This window comes from Bombus fervidus, chromosome 12 (genome assembly GCF_041682495.2).
Source record: "Bombus fervidus isolate BK054 chromosome 12, iyBomFerv1, whole genome shotgun sequence".
Taxonomy (NCBI): Eukaryota; Metazoa; Arthropoda; class Insecta; order Hymenoptera; family Apidae; genus Bombus; species Bombus fervidus.
The window spans coordinates 6192772-6214592 of NC_091528.1; the positions used below are offsets into that span (position 1 = coordinate 6192772).

Sequence of the window (21821 nt, forward strand, 5' to 3'; positions counted from 1 at the left end):
ACGATAAAAACAATGGCCGTCGACGCGGAGTGAAACGCGCGTTATTGTGCCACGAAAAATCGCGAAAAACCCGGAGAGAAAGTCGGATTAAACAGAAATGTGAAAAGATAAGGCGTGAAGAACCGAGTGGATTTCACGAATGTCCGCCTGGAGAAAGGAATTGGAATGTGAATTCATAGATGAGAAATGAGTCAATAGGGAACTGAGTGGATGAGCCTGGTTGAGGAACTATAAAGAATGTACGTAAGGGGCAAATATGGTGATTCACCAGCAAAGTGGCCATTTGGAACGGTGTTGCTACTATACATACATATATGCTGCTTTCTGGTATGATGGAGAATAAAAGAAGTTTATTTTTTGAGGTGAATCAGATTCTATCAATTTTCTAAATCTTTCCGTTTGAATCAATAACTACGAGTATCTTCGCGTCTTTTTACATCATTTTATATATCGCCGTAAAACTGAGAATTTTGTCTTTCATATGTGTGAATTATTTATTCGCATTTACAATCTAATGGAATATTGATTATACTCTGTCTGTGTATTAAAATTTGAAGCTTCATAAAAAGCGGAGCTGATGAGTTTAACTTCTGAACGTTTCACCTATCAAAATCTTTTCGGATTTTTATCCAACTTTTCAGTACCAATAAACGCTGGTATTTTTCTCTATGTAAAATTAATCTCATTGTAATTGCACTTCCCTTATCCAAAAACTCTCTGAAATTTCCCTTAAATAATGTAATCCTATTACGATTGCACCTTGCTTAGCTACAAGCTATAGAACCTGCCCTATCCATAAACCGTACAATTTTCCTTAAATTAATCCTATTACAATTGCACCTCCCTCATCCAAAAACTCTCTGAAATTTCCCTTAAATAATTTAATCCTATTCCAATTGGACCTTCCTTAATTACAAGCTATAGAATTTCCATAAACCATACAACTTTCCTGAAATAAATTAATACTACTAATTAATAGTTTATTATTAATCAATTATAATTGCGCTTCCCTTATCCAAAAACTCTCTCGAATTTCACTGAAATAAATTAATCCTATTTCAATAGAGCACCTCCCTTATATCCACAAACTTTCATATCTCTCACGTAAAAAATATTAATCCTGTTACAATTGCACCGCATTCTACGCACAATTCGCCCCCGTATTGTCACCCCGGTGGCAAACACACTGGTCAAAGTTTGCCCGCTTTATTATTGAATTTTACGCGGCCGTACGCGTGCACTCGCGTGTACTCGCGTGAGTCACACGAAGGGAAACAACATTCGTCGGCTCGTATCGAGCCTTCCGAGTAGCGCTGACGTTCTCTCTCTCTCTCTCTCCCTCGAATCGTTTCTCGCTCGAATCTTTTCTGCCCTCGTGTGTATGTTATATTGTTACACACGGCCACGCACAGCCAGCCTCCATGTGCGTGATGCGTGTGATTGTGTATCTACACCCTAGTTAGTCGCCGACACTGACTCACGTATTCTCACATTCATTAAATAAGTAGTATGTAAAGTCTCTCTGCGGGTCTTTTTCTCTTCTGCTCTTTCTTTTTCCCCCTTTTTCTCTTCCTCGACAGCTGCACACGATGCTTGCCACTGGGGAGAACTGGAACGATCAGGCACTCTCCGACTCTCTTTATTAAGACTATTGTCTTTATTGCCGGTATTTTTCTTAGGACACTTATCCATTTATTCGGTCGCTTACTTTGCTAACTTACATATTTAATCGGCTGCTATTTTTTTACGTCGCTCGATTTTTCTTCCCAACGACTCGCACGATATCGATTACGTTGCATCGAGATGGTACGAAGATTCATAGTAGCCACAAGAAACATTTGTTCATCGTTACATTTATTGCAGCGTTTATTAATAATTGACTGAGTTCAAGTGTATTATGTTTGATATATCATTTGGTAGTACTTTCATATAATATAATTATACAATTTTTATATCCAGTTGCAACGTACATTCGTCCTCTTTTTATCCATATGCATTGCTATATGTATTAGTAATAAATTAATAAAAACTACTAAAAAATTAATAAGAAATAAAATTAGTAATAAGTAATAAAAACGGGATGAATTTATACAACCACTGTACAACTCGTATGATGTATACGAAAAAGGAAATGTGGAATGTGACAAAAAAAGAAAATCGCTTCATTGGAAAATAAGAGTGTGTACGTACAAATATCTTTTGTAGCCATTGCATGTTGTATATTCGTTGGTTCGTTCGTTTTCGTAGCTTTCAAAGCAGTCTTTTGTTTCTACTGTCAGTCATTGTTACACGCCATTACTTGAACAGTTTTGATAAAGAAAACTTGTTGAGGCTTCTGGTTAAATTACGTGTACAACTATTTTCTTGTGGTTATATATGTTTAAAATATGTTGGATAATAATACAATACCAAAAGAGTTCAAGTTAGATTGCTTAACTTTAAGGTAAGTTTAAAACTACTATTCCGTAAAATTACTATAAAAAAGTGGAGAAAAAATAATTCCATCAGAACTCTGTTGAACCGTCGTTCCATTGTATAATTTCACTTGCCTGTCTGAACTCAGTGGAACCGTATTCTTGAAAACTACGCAAAGATTCACGCACGCGTGGTGGAAGCAAGTTTTAGACTTTCACACCTAGAAAGTAAGACATGGAACCACAAAATGAAACAACCCCTTAGGAATTTTTTCCCAAGCCAAGGAACTGGGGGATAAAATCCGACGAGATTCTGACTGAAAGAAAATTTCATAGCGTACGCTACGGATATTCTAGAAAAAGATTTTTGTCTCTTACGCGCGTCTCGGAATTAATGAGCGGTAAAAGATTTGCAAATCCGAACATTTAGGTAGGTCTAGCATTTGAAAATTTGGAAATCTGGGAATTAAAAAATTCGAAAATTTGCAAATCTGAAAGTTAACAAATTCTAAAATATAGAAACCTGGAAATAAAAAAATCCCAAGCTTCGAAAATCTGAAAACTGAAAGATCCTGAATTTCGTAAATCTGAAAATTAAAAGATTCTAAAATTCGCAAGTCTGAGTATTTAAAAATCCTAAAATTTGCGAATCTGCAAATTATAAATTCTAAAGTTGCTAAATGATAAAATAAATGATAAGAACGATAGAACCTGGAAAAGCGACTTGAAACTTAAAGCAACGTTTCTTAATTAATGTCGATTGCTCAAACGAAAACTACCCTTTGACAATCGTTGCTCGAGTCAAAGAATTCGAGATGAAATTCGAGCTCTGGCTTGAAGAAAATTTCACAGCACGTGTTATAGACACTACAGACTGTATAGACGAAGCTTTTCCGCCTCATGTCGCTTAATCGGCGATCAAGAGGCACGTTGAACCTCGGATATTCAAACAGGGATCGCGCAAACTGCAGTCGAGTGCAGTGAGGAGAGAAGAGCCAAGTGCATGACAGACACGCTGCAATGTGTGTAGAGTGTCTCGTTTGCTTGTATGCACCTGCAAGACACATGTTGTGCACTGGTTTCCAGACGGAGAAGATGGGAACGGTCTCTCCACCTCGACTAAATTTCCGCCAGCATCCGTGAAAGAAATTTCCTGGTAGACGTTTCATATGTCGATACCAGAATTTTTTGGCGAAATGCACTGGATGGCTATGTTAGTATTTACCTGTGATATATGAAATGTCCGATCCTGAAGGAATTACAATCCAACGAATGCTGAGAGGAACGCTTTTACAGAAATCAGACGTCCATATAAATAGAGGAAAGATTTATTTTTCAATTTTTTCTTTTTTTCTTTTGTATATTATATAATTTCAGATTTTAAGTTTTTGATATATAGAACTTGTACTTTTCTTGTATAGGATATTTCGTACTTTCGAGTTTTATTCATATAAAACTCCAAATATAATATTTAAAATGTAGGATTTAAGATTCTAACGTTGTAATATATAGAATTTCAAATTTTATTTTTCGAATTTGGAAGCTGCTGTTCTTTAAGGCACTGTGAATATATAGGACTTTAAATTCTCATTCTGTGATATACAGAATGCAAAATTTCACTTTTCTAACATACAGTGCTTATAATATACACCTATAGCACGTTTACCAAATTCTTATTTCGAGTAATAATTATACACCAAATTGCTAAGTAGTACAATAAATTTTCTCTGCTTAGCAGCCGCCACTATAAACACTATAAAAGTTACAAAATTAAGGTTACATATAAAAAGAAATATTCCAAATTTTGCAAATTTCCTATTCGCTATCCTCGGGTATTTTGTTATCACCGTATCGTGTTATTAACAGATTCGATGAATCTAATCTTAGAATCTATTCAATAATAACTAAATTAATTTGAAATATGACGAGTGAATTCCTAGAAGCTCCCAGAAAAAGAATTTCAATTTTCATTTAAATCATTTAAAGCTGTTGCGAATGAATTATTAGCTGTCGTTCCGTTACGATAGATTTTTTCTTTTTTACGTAATACATCATCCAATGATAAGCGATATTTTATTTCGTTGAATTCGATACGTGTACTCTATCGAGGTACATATCGACGGTAGGGTTGGTTATCGAGACACGCACAATTCGCGTATTTTTCCACCGGCACGTACGCCAAGTGTCACGTTCATTAATTTTTGTATAGCGTGCACACGAGTGCACTTGATACGTGACACCGATAGGGGATGCGGTAAACGAAAATAGAACGGATCGATGGTGTTTTCACTGAAGGAACGAATACAGGTATTAGATACCTGTTGTAAAAGCGATTTCTTTCGCGTTACTTCGTCCTGTTATTACCCGGAGGAAAAAGTCGAAGTAGTTCCATGGACGACGTAAGCTGATGAAAGACAAATCTCGGTGAAAAATTCTGGATCTTTTTCGTGGATGTATACACCATTGCGTGCCGTGTAAAAGAATCGGATATAGAGTAAGGTGTGCAAATTTTGTAGCCTGAGAGCTTTTTTAACATTTACTAGAAACTAGATCTATTTTCTAATCGGAAAAAGTTTGTACAATTAACTCGAGAACTTAGTAACGAAGGCTTGAAACCAATGTTTTAGAAAAGTTCACGCAAACAGGGTAAAAAGTGTTTATGTAAAAGGATGAGTTTTTTAGTTGTTGAAAAAAATGCTTCTAATTTCATCCCCTTAGCTTTATAATATATAATTATTATATAAATTAATTATAAATTATTATACAAATATTTGTACATATATGTATAATAATAATTATAACATTAGTATATAAATATCATCTTAAAATTCATCTTTCATCAACGTATGAATTTCGAAAAATGTTATAAAAATTATTCGAAGAATGTAAAACTACGTCTGCCTGAATTTTTTGTTAGAAGAATAAAATAAAATAGATTTTATTACGTTTAACAAGATATAAATGAATTACGACTCAATTTATTATTAATGTAATTTATGATATTGATTCAATCGTTATAATTAAAATCGCTGTGTACTTCTCTTCTTCTCTTTAGCAATACAACTCCAATGATCGACCATTCACTATTAGCAAATAATTGGAACCATAGGAAGCTATAAACTTGGCGATGGGATGATATCGTTCAAACAGAGATCGATGTAAAGGGCTAGACGTCGTTTTCACGAGATTCGTGACACGACAATGACAATTTCATCGGCCGTATCCCGTAGTAAAGTGCAACAGGGGTGGAAGGACCGAAAGTAACGAAGCGAGACAGTGGCGACAAAGAGGGACGTTAATGAGCCAGACGACGCTGGAATTGAATTCGACGCCGCGCAAAGCGCTCAAACGAACTTTCCTTCAACGACAAATTGCCATGAAATCATGTCGAACGTTTCTTGTTCTGCTGGTCAGTGAAATTTCCAATCTGCTATTATTAGGATCGTAAAAGATCGAAATTGTGTACTCGAAAATTAAGAAAAATAAAATCCTTTCTTAATACTCTTCGTATACATTGAGGTCATTTCTTTTCATACTTTTCGTTTGTCTTTTTCTCTGATTGCGCCTCATTCTGAAAAGACGAATTTTTAATTGAAACATTTAGAGTTGCTGAGAAGAGCTACGAATGTTAAAAAATCTGTCAAGGAATATTTAATAGAAGCTGGCAAAACGGTATAATGATACTTGAAATGGCACAAGAGAATATCTTTGAGCTTGCGCGTATCTTTGAAATTTAGGATTTGCAGTTGTTGCAATTTCAGTAGAAAGAATTTGTAGCACGCCGAAATAAAAAAAGACAATACTTTCCTTTCTCTGATTACTGGCAATAATTATAAAAATATTAATTTTTATATGGAAGACATAGAAGTATTAGAAAGTTGTAAAAAGGAATTATATTTTATTTTTTTTTTTTTTTTTTAAGTAGGAAGATATATTAAAGACCATAATTGGTATCTCGTTTGCTCTTGTGCTTATCTCCGAAATCTTAGGATTTGAAATTATTGCAGTTGCAATAAAGGTAGAGTTTGTAGTACGCCAAAAAAAAAAAAAAAGGGACTCATAGTAATGACTATAATAGTAATAATAATTCTTCAACTGTGTCTATAATTTTCGATTGTATCTTCTGTTGTTTTCCATTATTTGATACTTTCCGAGCTTTCTGGTTAGATTAAAAAAAAAAAAAAAAGATTCAGAAGATTATGATAATGTTCGAGTTTCATAAGCACCAATTTTTCGCACAATATATTTTTTGGGTCATTTATAACGGACCGGAAGATACTAATTAAAAATTACTGGGTGTGTTAAATGGAATTCTCGCAAAATTAATAAAACACAATTATGCAATACAATAATAAAAACGTTAATTTTCATAGAATTCCTAGAAATATCACAAAGTCCTAAAAAAAGTGTTACGCTTTATCTTTTAAAGGAAATAAAATAGCAAAAACCAAGACTTGCATTGTAGAATTTTCTCCCAACTTCAACCGAGGTACAGAGCGAGCAAAAATATCCATTTTTCTCAACGTTCGTTAAATCCGTGCTTTTTTTACGTGGTCGTGTTTCTTTCTCGGCTAACAAACGAGTTTTGTTTCATTCGTGCGAGTATAAATATATAAGTTCTGGCTGGGTGATTTTTAACGCGGGGAACGTGGTCAGAGCTGCGTAAGAATCGCAAGAAGTATTTACGTATCGTCAAAACGGTGTATATGTTCCCATATTAATTAGCAACGATAGCCATCGTGTTTCCATATAAAATAAAAATCCATCGAGAATGTTCGTACGAAAAATTTTCATAGCTACGAAACGATTCTACGGAATCTCAGTTTGCGAACGTTTATCGACAACAAAGATCTTAATTAAATAAAATATTTCTCAAAGAAAAAATGTTAATCGCGTGTTTGCATGGTAAAGTGACATAATATAAAGAAAAATCCTACGGGTCATTTGTCCCGCAGTGGCAAAAATGTGACGATTTATTTTTTACGGGGAGGGGGGACTTATTTATGGCGCTAGAAATGGAACAACACTCCTATCAAAGATGACCACTTTATATTATTATGTTTTCATTATACATTATATGTTTCATATTATTATGTTATATAATTACTTATTTATTATTGAACTGAAATAAGCGCAGATTGAAATAAACATCGTACAATTCATTATGTTGCAATATACTTCATAAATCTTTCCAATATGAAAGTGCAATATGAAACGTATGTCGAAATGAGTACGGAGTTACGGTAGTCTCGTACCGCTAAATAGGAAACGACATTATGGCCATTCGATCAAAATTGCTATTGGACACTGTTGTCCCATACCGCCTAATAGGAAAATCCATCATGAGGTCTATTTGTTTCCAATGGACTTTTTTTTTTTTTTTGCCACCACGAACTTTCGTTTACCACTAAATAGAAATGTGTCCTTACAAAAGTCGACGCAGTGATCGCGTTAAAGAAGTCAGAACGATCGTTCTGCAATTGCTGCAAACTGGATGCTACCGCCAGATCACTCGCTCTGTGAATGCATAAGATTCGAAACACAGAGAGACAAAGCTACGTACAGACGAAGCTATAGTTCTTCTGCGCTTTATATGCAAAGAACTTTCGAGTGAATTCGCTCAGAATTCCTATTTGTTTTTGTTCCCTGGTTGGGCCAGTCCTGGAATTTGGTTCTATGGTTTGGTTCTCTTTATTACAAAACTCGTATCAACTCTATGGAAAAAGTTCGACATATAAATTTCTTTGCCTATCGCCGGAACTTTACGGAATATTCGAATATCTGAACTTTATAGCCTTAAATGTACGTTAGAAAAATGATAGAAATTATAGACGTTTCTTCTTGCGAAAAAACAAGAGGAAATTTCCAAAGTCGGATATTAAATTGACAGGTATAAAATTAACGTGTGTAGTTCGCATAAATAGCCTTGAACCGTCAATTTTATGTCACGGGGACATCAGCCTTTTGATTGATGTTGTTTGTAAGCAGAGAGGAGCCTTGGATCGCGCCAGAAATCCTTTTGATAAGCGGTTTCCGCGGACGGAAATGTTGCAACGTCGAAAAAAATTCGATTTGCCGTACGAAGAATCAAATTCGTCATACTTTTTCCACGTTCTTTTCGCCAACACTTTGTCATTCGGAATTAACGTTCGTTATTCTCTTTCATCTTCCCAAGCGACGCTGAATTCGTCCCGTGAACTTTTAACGTCTGCCTGAAATTCACTAATTACCGAGTCGCCAGCCTGAACGAGATTAAATTTTGCTTAACGACTGTGCAGCCAGTAAAATATCCTGTGTCTAATTAAAAGCGTAGCCGTGTCATTTTCAACTATTAACTGTACGAGATTTCTGGAAAATTCCATGTTTAACTTCTTATGGTGTTGCAATTTTTTTACTATTTCGGCTGCTATTTCATAGTTGTATATGCAATGAACCAATACAGAAGAAAGTATATGTAAAATGATACAAATATGTAAAATATATAGATATTTCGTGAATGAAGATAAAACGACAATTTGGTTTACATGTGTATTATAAATGTTAATGTATTTGTAAATTCTAATATCAATATTTCTAAGTAGAGACAAAGCAGAAATTTAGTTTAGATATTATCTTAATATTACTTAAATATTAACGTATTATACTGATATTTATAATTATAATGGAATATTAATACAATAATTGGGCTGTCAATGTGCGTGTAAATTAACAATTTTATAAACGCTATTCGAAACGCTAGGATGTAAGCAGAAATTTTGTGTCAGATATCTATTAAATATTAATCCAATGTTATTTAATATAATAGTAACAGACATAATATTAATTTAATAATAGGCATATTGAAACAAAATTCTGTTTAGCTTCGTTTTTTGAACAGCGTTTACAAAAATATTAACTTGCATAAATATTCGCAATCTAATTATTAAATTGAAAGATACTTCTCTGCATTTTATGGAAAGCTAGCGTTTCTGAATTGTATGTCACTTTCAAAATGAAGATGAGACACTGTTTAACGCCCCTATAATGTTTCTAAATGTTTATATACAATTACGCCGCAATTACGATTGCCTCTATTTTCTACCTAAACCTACTGACAGATTCATTCACGTCGTTTAAAGCTAAAAAAAGATCTGCTTTCGATCAGGTACAATACAACAAGGTTATATTAATCTGACGATACGATCGCATCATATGGAATATAATTGAACACAATAAGAGACTTAATTCACGTATAATTGTAAAAAAACGTAGTCGCGTAATGCGTACATTGCTTTTCCTCAGACATTGATAAATATTTTCCAATATTACCTGTCTGGTAAACTGAGAAATAAAAAATTATTATCTCTTCCTCTGCCCTCTATATATTTACCTCTACAGATATTAAGGTAGATCATGATATAACGTTATCATTGTAGATGCAAACGAGGTCAACGTGCTAACGACGAGTTGCTATTGTTTTCCATTGTGATAATTAAATATTCAACTGGGACGCGGCTTAAATCGATCGGGTTTTACATAACCGCACGAAATAATAATAAAATACACATATTCCGCAGCGAAAGGATTAGACGACCGAGATTCTACAATTTACATTCTCAGTTCCTGCAATTTGTCTACGAACTATTTTTAAACGTGAACGCAATTAGAATCTCGAATAAAATATCTTGTTGCATCACCTTGAATCAATTATACCACGGTAAATCATCGAGTGCAATTGCCTTTAACTTACGCCACAATAAATCATCGGCTGAAGTTTAGATTAAGTTATTGCACGATATTGCATCCTTGTATTTATCAATGTCCTCGATATAGCTATATCTTTTTGTTTCATATTCTCATGAATTTTTATCGTACCAATCTAATTGTAACTAATGTGTTTCTAAGCGCTCTATATTTTCTATTACACCCACAATTACTCACCGCTGTCCCTCTATTCAAGTAAATGTACTTTTATCTATTTGACATCTTTTTTTAATTTGATCTTTACCTTTTATATTATTCGAATCTTTAATCCAAGTAGTACAATCCTCTGGAAATTTTTCAGTAGCTCGATCACGATAAAGCGGAGTGACTTTTTAAATTTTCTGCTCTGTATATTCACTATCGTTCAAGAAACGTCGTACTCCACCTATCTATTCAGATAGCAACTTACATACTTTTAAGGAACAGTGTTGCGAAATCAGCTTTCTGATTCATAGCCCTCCATTTATAATACGTATCGCTATAGTACGATATCATTACATACGACCAATCTCTAACAATATGTTTCCTTCGATACAAACGACAATTAAAAAAGTGTCTACGACAAAAGTTCATTACGATCGTGGGTTTATTGAAGAAGAAAGACGATGAAAGTGCGATCCATGATCAAGTATCGAGAGAAATGGATTACGTTGAATGCTGAAGATACTCACTTTCTTATGAAACTTCCCGAGTGATTCAGCGAGTAAACCAGATTAATGCGTTCTGCTGCACAAGAAGCACAGAGAGATAAGCAAACTTCCAGAAACTACGTGTATAGCGTACGTATGTATATAGCGCCCTATCAGCATATCAACTTGCCAGCTTTCTCCTAACACGCATGTATTATTCAGATTTTTGTCCGGCGAAACAGACAGTTTAGACTATTTGCTTCTCTTTAGACTATTTCGCCCTTAGTCGAAACGTCCTATTTACAGTTTTAAAAAAGCCCAAGATCCGAGAACACTAGCAGTTTTTCATTTTTTTACTTCACATTTGCGCGTCTTTGTTCAATATGGAATATTTAGCTACAATTTCTTAGCCGTGTAAAAAGTAAGAAACGCGAGAAACTTGAAATATTTGAATATACAGTGGCTACAGATATTTTCTCTTTCTTCGTCCTATCTACGATTTTAGGAAAGTCGAGGATCCGAGAAATCTCATGTTCTCCGTTTTTTTTACTCCATCCGCGTGTCTATTTATTCGATGTAAAATATTCTCTTCTCGTTGGACTGCTTCGCCCTCCTTACATTATTTCGATGTCGTTTTGAAAACCAAAAGACTGCTGTACAGACAGGACACGTTAACTAAAGAGAAACTTTACAAAACAACTTCAGAAAATAATTAAAAAAAAAAAATAAATAAATAAATAAACGAGGAACTAAATATTTTAATATCGTCTTGAAAGATAAAAAGCCACTGTACCAACAGGAAACTTTTAAGCTAAAGCACGTAATATTATCGGCTATTTTCTTCAATTATCAATTACGTTCTACGATTAGCAGCGCACGCGCTTCTCACCAAACCTTTTCCACCAATCTTATCGCGATAAGTAAACGAGCGACTGGCAAGTGTCTGCCGTTGAAATTTGTTTGCTAAGCAAACTCTGTTTTTCGGTGCAACTGCATCGCATTGTCTCTTCGTGGCTATCGAATGCGTACTAAGTTTATGCATATTTCGTTTCAAACGTCATTCGAGGTTCGGCAACAAATGATTATCGTACAATGTGTGGATTAAACAAAGTATGATTTATGAATTATTATTACGGTGTTATAATACTTTCGAGATTATTGAATTTTTGATTTCGCGAGCATTCGACTCGAGAAAATCATAGTTCGCTGAATACGATCTGAGAATTATCGTAATATTCTAATTACAACACCGATGATCTCGCGTTTATGGGAAATTTAATCGTCAGCTGGTGTATTGATGGATTATAAGTGAGCAGAATAATGAATTTCAAAATACGTCACGTTACTTTGTGTTACTGAACAGAAATTATTGTTGTTCCATGAAATATGAACAACAAATTGATATTAAAAATCTCCAATTTAAATAATCTAGTCCAAACATAATTGTTTCGATCATCACATAGAAAGATTTAGAAAGAAGTTTACAATATGCAAAAATATATCGCTGCTTGGTATTAACAGTGAAAAATCTAAAAAAAAAAAAAAAAAAATAAAAAATGACCAATTTGCTTTCATTGAGTGCGAGTTCCACATTATGTTTCTATTTTTATCATGTCAAACGGAACGTTTATATGCATCGGTTGAGCGTCAAAGGACAGTTGTACTAACAAGGCTTGTTTTTAGTATTTAAAGAAAAATATAAATTTTAGAAAGCCCATCGTCTAAAATTAGCATCTTTTAAGTTAGGCCGCTATACAAAACGTACAAACGGCTTATTACATTATTTAGAAAATGAAACGAACTTTTATTCAGCTTCCACTGCTTCAATTATAATTAGACGAAAGATTAGATCTGCATGACATTTGAATAAATTTGTATAAAATTATACTCGTAGTAATTATAATATTTTAATGAATAGTGAATTTTTCTTTTAAATATGGATGTTTGTTTTAACGTGAAAACTCATTTTAATGCAGAGGATAGTGCACATCGGAGAGCGTATTTAAGAAAAGGAAAATACGCCAGCGGCAGAAAGAGCAGTGGAAAAATATCAGAGAACGACGGTGGTATACCGAGAAATAGAATTTTGACGAACAAAAACTGATGTTTCGATATCAAGAAGAATAGAAGAGAAGATTGCAACAACGAAAAGACCTACGAAGGGACACTAAGAAAAGAGAAGAGTACGGCGTTAAGAATCGAAGAATAAATTAAAGCCGGCGTGAAGAGCGAAAAAGGGGATGCAAGCATCCAAAGTGTAAAGACCGAAAGAAGAATTAAATTGCGATGCTTCGATCTTCTCTTTTAATTACTGCAATCTTCCTTTTTATTTATTAGTTTCTCCTTGTTCGGATTTTAATTTAGAACCTCGATCGCTTGCGATGTATCTCCGATACCGTCTGATGAAATTCCTCGCGTTTTTCCAACCGTTTGTCCACCAGCAGATTTCAATTAAGCAAAGATGAAAGAAGTGTGGCCGGTTCGTTTGAAAATTCGCAACGGGACCGGAATTAAAAGTTGTCGGCGTGATTTATTTGCTGACGTGACGGAGCTTCGATCCGCTTTCGCTATGCGTCGAGAAATAGAAATTTACTGCCTTGCCAAATCTCAAGCCCGATATTCCCGCGTTTCAATGGAATTTCCTTCGGAAAAGCTGATTCTTCTACGATGCCGATCTTCGAATTAATCTCGCCGTGTTCCTTCAATCATTTTACACGCAATCGCGCTTTCTTCCCTGTCGTTAACACGTTTGCCCAATTTTGAGAAAAGTACAGGGTGGCTTCCCCGTTCAAAAGTCGTCTAACTTCGTTCTTATTGTGTGTAAAAATCAGTTAAATTTACAGCTGTCTGATCGCGTAGCTGGATTACGCCTGACCTACTCTGATGGCACGTAAAAAATACTAAATAGCACGGTCATGTGCCTCGAAGTACCGTCTCTTCTTACGCTGAAGGAAGAAATCGCAGTTTATAGCAACGTTCATAAATCATGTCGTTCGATACACATTTCTGTTCATAATCTTCCAACAGGTATAATATTAATAGAGTATTGTCACGCGCCAACGACTTGTAACCGAACTGTATACTAAAGCGCGTTATATACCCGTTAATAATAATAATAATAATAATAATAATTTGTCAATTTTTGTTCCAGATTTTCAAAGTTTGTTCTATGGAAATTTACAATAGACACTATTCACCTCGGAGCAGAGAGTAAAAATAACCGAATCCTGTTTTCCAAATCAATTGAATTTTCTATAAACAATTGAATTTTATTTTCAAAAGCGACGCTGCGTTTTTTCAGAAATTCGATAGGGAACTAAAAACAGAGCTGAAAGTCCGACAGAAAAATGGAAGTATGGCATTCGTTAGAGTACGAGAATGTTTTATCACCGAAACAAATAATTTGCAGGCCATTTAGTTGGTAAATTATTATGCAAGAGAACCGAGGTTTTTCTGATATTACAAAATTTAGTCTTTTTTTTCTTTTTTCTTTTTTGATTGGAGAATATCGAACGTGACGAAAAATTCACTGTCAGACCGTCGTCATCGTTCGAATGCCACGTGAGCTCTTCGTCCGTACAGGAAACACCAGATTGACGATGCTTTTGTGCGAGAAGCTGGATCGATAACGTGTGTACTGTCGCCATTCAGAACGATCGTTCGGATTCAATAGCCACTACGTAACGATTCTTCGTGGAAAACGCTAATAAAATCGAACGAGAAAGCGGAGCGTCAATGGGACGCGAGAAAGGTATTAAATTTGATCAACTTTTTCACGGATTTTACGACGTCCCGATGATTGAGTTACAGGCACTGGAAATTTTTTCAGATTTGTGTATTAATTCCTGATAAAAAAAAGTATAATCGTGTTCAAACTCCAAAGATAAAGATAAAAAAGAAAGAGAAAAAAATGTAAAGTCTTGTCAAAGTTGTTGTTAAATTCTCCAATGTAAAAATGGATAAAATAAACTTGCTGAAATTTTTACTCTTAAAATAGTTCGACTCTAACTTTAAGCTTTCTAGGTTCTGCTTTATGTAATATCGTGTAAGCTAATTTTTTATTTCATCCAAACAATTTAGATAATTAATTCAAGCATTCAGAGGGGAGAAATCACGTTAATAAGGTAGATATAAATCTGCTGGAATTTTTACTCTTGAGATAACTCGAGCCTAACCTTGAACTTCTCGATTTCTGTTTGATATAATGCCACAGCTTTCTAATTTCATTCAGACGATTTAAATAATATCAATTAGAGGCGCAGTCAGTGAAAAAGTGGAACAAGTACACTTTTCCACAAGAACTTTACCAAATCCTTCTGAATATCTAACATCGAGAATATTTAATACCTGTAATTATGTATATATTTCGATATTTATTAATTAAAACATACAATTGTAACATCAATTAAAAACGCAAATGGAAAAGTAAAACAACTGCATCTTTCACATAAGAAGGAAGTGTATAAAAAGAAATGATATTACCAACTCTTTGTGACTACCTAATCTCTATTATTATGTATATATCTTGATGTCTATCAATTGAAACATACAATATCAATTAGAAGTCTCACAAGTGGAGAAATGAAACAATGGCATCTTTCAGATAAAAAGAGAAAAGTATACAAAAAAAAAAAATGATATTGCCAAATAATATTTATATATTTTAACGTCTAGAAACAACACGGATTTCTCTATTAAATATAAATTTTCCTGCTAAAAACTTTTCGTAAATAATTTCATATCATCGTTCGATGAACGTACAGGATACTACACATTATTGAAACAGGAAAAGAGAACACAGATAAACTCTATTATCATCCATATACATAATGTGACACACAAATGATCGAGGTTGTCGCAATATTCTCAAGTCGATCACTTTATCGCTAGTGTCGTTCTCTTATTCTCGCAAGCTCTTATCAAGAAACGCAACCTCGAACAATCGATATACAGATCTTAATGATCATTTTGCACAATCTGGAAGTAACATTGCTACACCGCTACGTGATAAACGACCGATTCATACCATCTTCCGAGATTCGATCGTTATCTATAACGCAGTATGTAACACTTTAGCAGGCGTTCAGATCTAACACAAGACGCAAAGTCGTATATAACGCGAAGAAGACACAAAGGAAAAAGAAACGAAGCGAAACGACGCTTGCACGCCTCATAAAACAATAACTGCTAATAAGACGCAATTGTTCGTACCACGGAAGTAATAGAAGCAACTCCGAGAGAGTAATAAAACTTCTCAGTTCCATCTGTCGCTGCCGACTCTACGTTAATATAATTATCGGACCCTGTCATATTTATGCAAAATCCATATTTTTATGAATCTAATGAACATTCACATCTTTCATATTTATAAACACTCGAGAAATTCATACTTTTGTGGATATTTTAAATATAAGAAGAAGGTGGATATTGACTCTTAATTAATATAATTAATACAGTGTGCATATTTATGCTAAACTCATATTTTTCACATTTATAAATACTCGAGAAATTCACACTTTTGTGGATATTTTAAATATAAGAAGAAGGTGGATGTTGACTCTTAATTAATATAATTAATACAGTGTGTATATTTATGCTAAACTCATATTTTTCACATTTATAAATACTCGAGAAATTCACACTTTTGTGGATATTTTAAGTATAAGAAGAAGGTGGATATTGACTCTTAATTAATATAATTAATACAGTGTGCATATTTATGCAAAATCTATATTTTTATGAATCCAATGAACATTCATATCTTTCATATTTATAAACACTCAAGAAATTCATACTTTTGTGGATATCTTAAATATAAGAAGAAGGTCGACATCGACTCTTGACCAATATAATTAGTACAGTGTGTATATTTATGCAAAATCCATATTTCTATGAATCCAATGAACATTCATATCTTTCATATTTATAAACATTCGAGAAATTCATACTTTTGTGGATATTTTAAATATAAGAAGAAGGTGGATATCGACTTTTAATTAATATAATTAATACAGTGTGCATATTTATGCGAAATTCATATTTTTATAAGAATAATCGAAGAAACGAGGCCTAGGTAGAAAATCGTTTTATCTATCAAAAATTACACAGAGTGCTACATTTCGTATATTTTGTGTGCACATTCTGTGTATCTTTGTACCCTCAAGTTTTCTATATGAACGCATAGAAATCCGCAACACAAAAGATTAATTACGATAACGATTGTATATAAAAATTCTAGAATAGAGCGAACAAACAAGAAGATAAATGTGTTTGTGTAGTCTCATTATTTCAAACTACATATATATGGTTATGTTAATATTTCTCCACGATTCTCTATCACTTTAGATAAACTGTAATTCCGCCTTATCTAAAACGTATCTTTGTACAGATAGCAATTAATCGATTTAATTTAATTAAAAAATTAATTTATCGATTAATCGATTTTCTATTTGCCAAAAGAAACGCGTGTTTCCGTACGTGAGTACAAAGTATGCGAACGTACAACGTCACAATTCGTTGCTCGAATGATTCGAAATTACGAGAGCGGATCCACGCTCGGATCGTTTTCGCATGAATTCTTGTAAGAAGCCGATTTTCCGCTTGGCAGTCCACGACAACAATTTCTTTCGAATCAACTACCATTTTCGTCCCTTTCATTGATCGTTCGATCGTTTTATTCTTGACGCAAATCTTATCGATATTGAAGTAGTTTGTAGATATACAAGTAAGTAGTTTCATCGACTCATTCTGCACTCGTAGCATTCATTACGTTTGCAATATCTCGTGAAACTTTTACGACATGGATTTTTCAAATATTTTTTTTATATCTGACGTTTCATTGTACTCGCGCTTGAAAAGTTCTTCGATAAGACCAATGGGTAACGAGAGTTATTTTAGATAGTATTATTTCTATTGGCATCCTGTACGTAATATAGTTTACTATAATATTAATATAATATTAATATAATAATTTACTATAATATTTAGTACGTGAAACCTATTTACATTCCAAATTCTTCGGTCACGTTGATGAAAATATAAAAATTCGTAAAAATCCATAGCGAATATAGAACAAACATTGTCAAAGATAAAGTGCCCAGGTGCAATATATTATTCTGCAATTAGTACTATACTGTATACTATACTGTATATTATATAGTACTATACTATAGTACATTTCATATTAATACTGATACTAACACAATATTAATATACTTTATAGTATACTCAATAATAAATAATATATACAAAAGGGTAAAATAAATAATTCTAAACAATATACTTGATAGTACACACTTAAATATAACAATACATACAAAATAATATATAATAATATAATAAATAATACAATATGTTGCACGTTATACTTAGAATATACTAATATAATATATTCTTACTTACATAGTAGTATACAGTATAAAAGTATATTAATATAGCAATATATTTTAAGTATAACGTATATCAATTTATATACCTATATATGAATATACTAATATAATATATTCTTACTTACACAGTAGTATACAGTATAATAGTATATTAATATAACAATATATTTTAAGTATAACGTATATCAATTAATATACCTATATATGAATATACTAATATAATATATTCTTACTTACATAGTAGTATACAGTATAATAGTATATTAATATAGCAATATATTTTAAGTATAACGTATATCAATTATTATACCTATATATGAATATACTAATATAATGTATTCTTACTTACATAGTAGTATACAGTATAATAGTATATTAATATAGCAATATATTTTAAGTATAACGTATATCAATTAATATACCTATATATGAATATACTAATATAATATATTCTTACTTACATAGTAGTATACAGTATAATAGTATATTAATATAGCAATATATTTTAAGTATAACGTATATCAATTAATATACCTATATATGAATATACTAATATAATATATTCTTACTTACATAGTAGTATACAGTATAATAGTATATTAATATAGCAATATATTTTAAGTATAACGTATATCAATTTATATACCTATATATGAATATACTAATATAATATATTCTTACTTACATAGTAGTATACAGTATAATAGTATATTAATATAGCAATATATTTTAAGTATAACGTATATCAATTAATATACCTATATATGAATATACTAATATAATATATTCTTACTTACATAGTAGTATACAGTATAATAGTATATTAATATAGCAATATATTTTAAGTATAACGTATATCAATTAATATACCTATATATAATAGTGCATTAAAATATATCTTAATCGGATTAGACAGAATTCGTGGCAATGGACGCGCTAACCGAAAGTTCTGAGATTTAAAATTCCTACAAGGAAACGCTGTCTCATCAGCAACCACGAAGCGTGTGTTAATCGATACACGTTTCCTTGGCTTCTCTTAGCCAAATGGAGTAAGAGATTGAGAGCCACTGAGAACGCTGGCAAATAAATAGATCACCGACGAAGCTCCTTCGATTGTCAATGCTCTTCAGAATTGGATGAAGAACGATAGCAGGAAGGAAGGAAGGAAGGAAGGGAGGAAGAGGTGAAGTAATGCATTACTGGCAAAGAAGAGGCGGAAAGAGGTGAAACGAGTATGGTAGACGACGCGATGTCAGGTCGGTTGGACGATGACGAACGCTCGCTATCAACTTCCTGCTAGAATTGATATAGATGCGCGGGCCCTCTGTTCCTACTACGTTAAACGCGACGAAAGGGTCGTTGATCCGGATAGTTCAGCAAGTTATCGCCGTTTTTTCCCAACGATCGACGCTGTGTTTCGCGTGGGAATTCCTGAAATGTCAGATCCGATGGAAACGCCGACGAGTTTTGTGAAAAAAAGCACGGAATTTTTCTGGCCAATTCGAGATCAATCGAAAGGCGAAACAGGGAGAGATTGATATCGTCGCGATGAAAATCGAGGAAAAACTGTCGAGTTGATGAACGCATTGTATCGTTTCGGGATTTCAGCTTTTGAAGTTCCTCGAAACCTAACGTTGTGTTAAATAATACATTTTGTTTGTTTAAGTGTTCCTGACTTATTTTTCTCATCGAGATATAACATGTTATTTTCTTCCTGGAAAGTTATACATTTTCTAATAATCGATGAAAATTGAAGAAAAATTGTTCGGTTAAAGAACGTACTTATTGGATTTTTTAAGATTTTTCACAGTACAATGGAATAAATCGATTGTCGAGAACGTTAAGAATACAAGAATCTTGTAGTAACAGAGAAAATAATGGAAATAATGCATGCATAGAATGTAATGGAATGAATCGATTAACAAAAAAGCCCAAAAATATGTGCTCCGAGGAATCCAATAATATTGGAGTAACAGAGACAATAATAATAATAATAATACAACCGTGTTTTCCTTTCACTTTTCGGAGAATATAGCTTCTCGTCGGTCAAACACGTAAATACAGGGGTCTATAAAATCCTTGGTGATAAATATAACTGGAGTGAATGAGCTTATTGATAACAGAAGATCACAGGATGTTCCTCTCTTGTAAAAGCAATCTCGTAATCTCTCATAACAACATAAACTCAACCAGAAGAAAAACGTCGTTTCGGAGTACACTTGTGTTTTGAAACGAAATTACGCGTTTACACTGCAAGATAGAATTATACATTCGATTTAATTTCTAGCGTTTTCAATGATTTATTGCTAGGACTATGCTCTGAAACTGAGTTTTGTATTACATGCCTGTGTGTATTATAGCTGGACTACGAATTTTTATACATTTATTGCTGCAGCTATTCGTTCTTTTTCGTTCAACAACTCATCGCATACAAATTCGAAAAATATACACTACGAAATCAAGTACGTTTTGTACTATTTGTACGTACAATTAACTGCCGTTATTTGCAAGTAGTTTTGTGTTATAGTAATTTAAAGATACAGCAATATATTCAAAATAAGGTACAATACGTAAATCGAGTTGCACAAAATAATTTATATCTACCTTTATTTATAAATCACACAAATCTCCATAAAACTGAATAAATTTACAATATTACTCATCAGTGTATCCTATACCCTATCCATGGTGTGCTTAGGTATAAAAATCCACTAACAACCTCCCACGTTATAATATACCCAAACCCATATCGAATTATCCTTAGAATCTCGACAGATCTCGAGAATGAATCCAATTTAATTCCATCCAGCATGGAATTACACAATTGTAATATTTTTTTTGACAGCGATCTGTTTACCAACAAGCAGCCGGCCATTTTCGAGCGCGCGGTACAGGGCGTAACCAAAGCCGCGTAAAACCTGTCCCTAGCCCTATAACCTATAAAACCATATAAACCATTGTAACAAAATTCTTCAACGATGTTATCACTCACCCTCGGGATAGGCTTGCTTGCTTTGGACGAAGTCGATGAACATGTTGGTCACGTTGTACAGCTGGCCCATGCCCTTGGGGTTGAAATACGTGGTGGCGTTGTAGAGCAGCCCGGTCGTGTTCGTTCTCGTATAGTTGATACCCTGCGATGCCATGATCCCGTTTAGCTGCCGGTCCAGATCCTCGCTGATCACCCGCATTCGATTCGTCAGCGTCTCCTGGCAGTTAACTGGACACGACACCAGAATAACAGAGAGCAGACCGAAAACCGCGAATCCATAATGCACCACGGCACTCGGCCGAAAACCACCGAACAATACGAGAAACATGACAGCGACTTGCGCCAAGGACGCGTCGCTACGAACTGATGCCTCGGCTCGTCTCGCAGGCACGCGGAACCGAACCATCCCCACTCCTCCACCGCACTCGAGCCGAAGCAAGGCTTCGTGCGTAGTTCGTGTCCGCTCGTTCCTATCGTTCAACGACCCGTGGCGTATTTTCTTTACCTTTTTTATATTTATGTACTTTCTTTATCGATGATTTTGTATTATAATAATTGTAGTCTTGTGTAATAATTTCTATGCAATAAATATGTATAATGAATGTTTTGTAAGGAATATTTGATGTCTTTTTTCCTGTAATAAAAAGTTCCTTTT

General features: G+C 33.7%; 1 protein-coding gene across 6 annotated transcripts in view; it reads right to left on the minus strand.

Moving 5' to 3' along the window:
- LOC139993121 (prominin-1-A) overlaps positions 1–21587 on the minus strand; it is a 72166-nt gene extending 50579 nt beyond the window's left edge. For all 6 annotated transcript variants that reach the window (XR_011801296.1, XM_072014571.1, XM_072014568.1 and 3 more), the window contains exon 1: positions 21167–21587. Coding sequence is in view for 5 of the 6 variants with exons in the window: in XM_072014571.1 (XP_071870672.1) it covers positions 21167–21572 (406 nt within the window). In the remaining variant the exon portion in view is untranslated. The remainder of the gene's footprint in view (positions 1–21166) is intronic.
- Between the last annotated feature and the right edge of the window lie 234 nt (positions 21588–21821).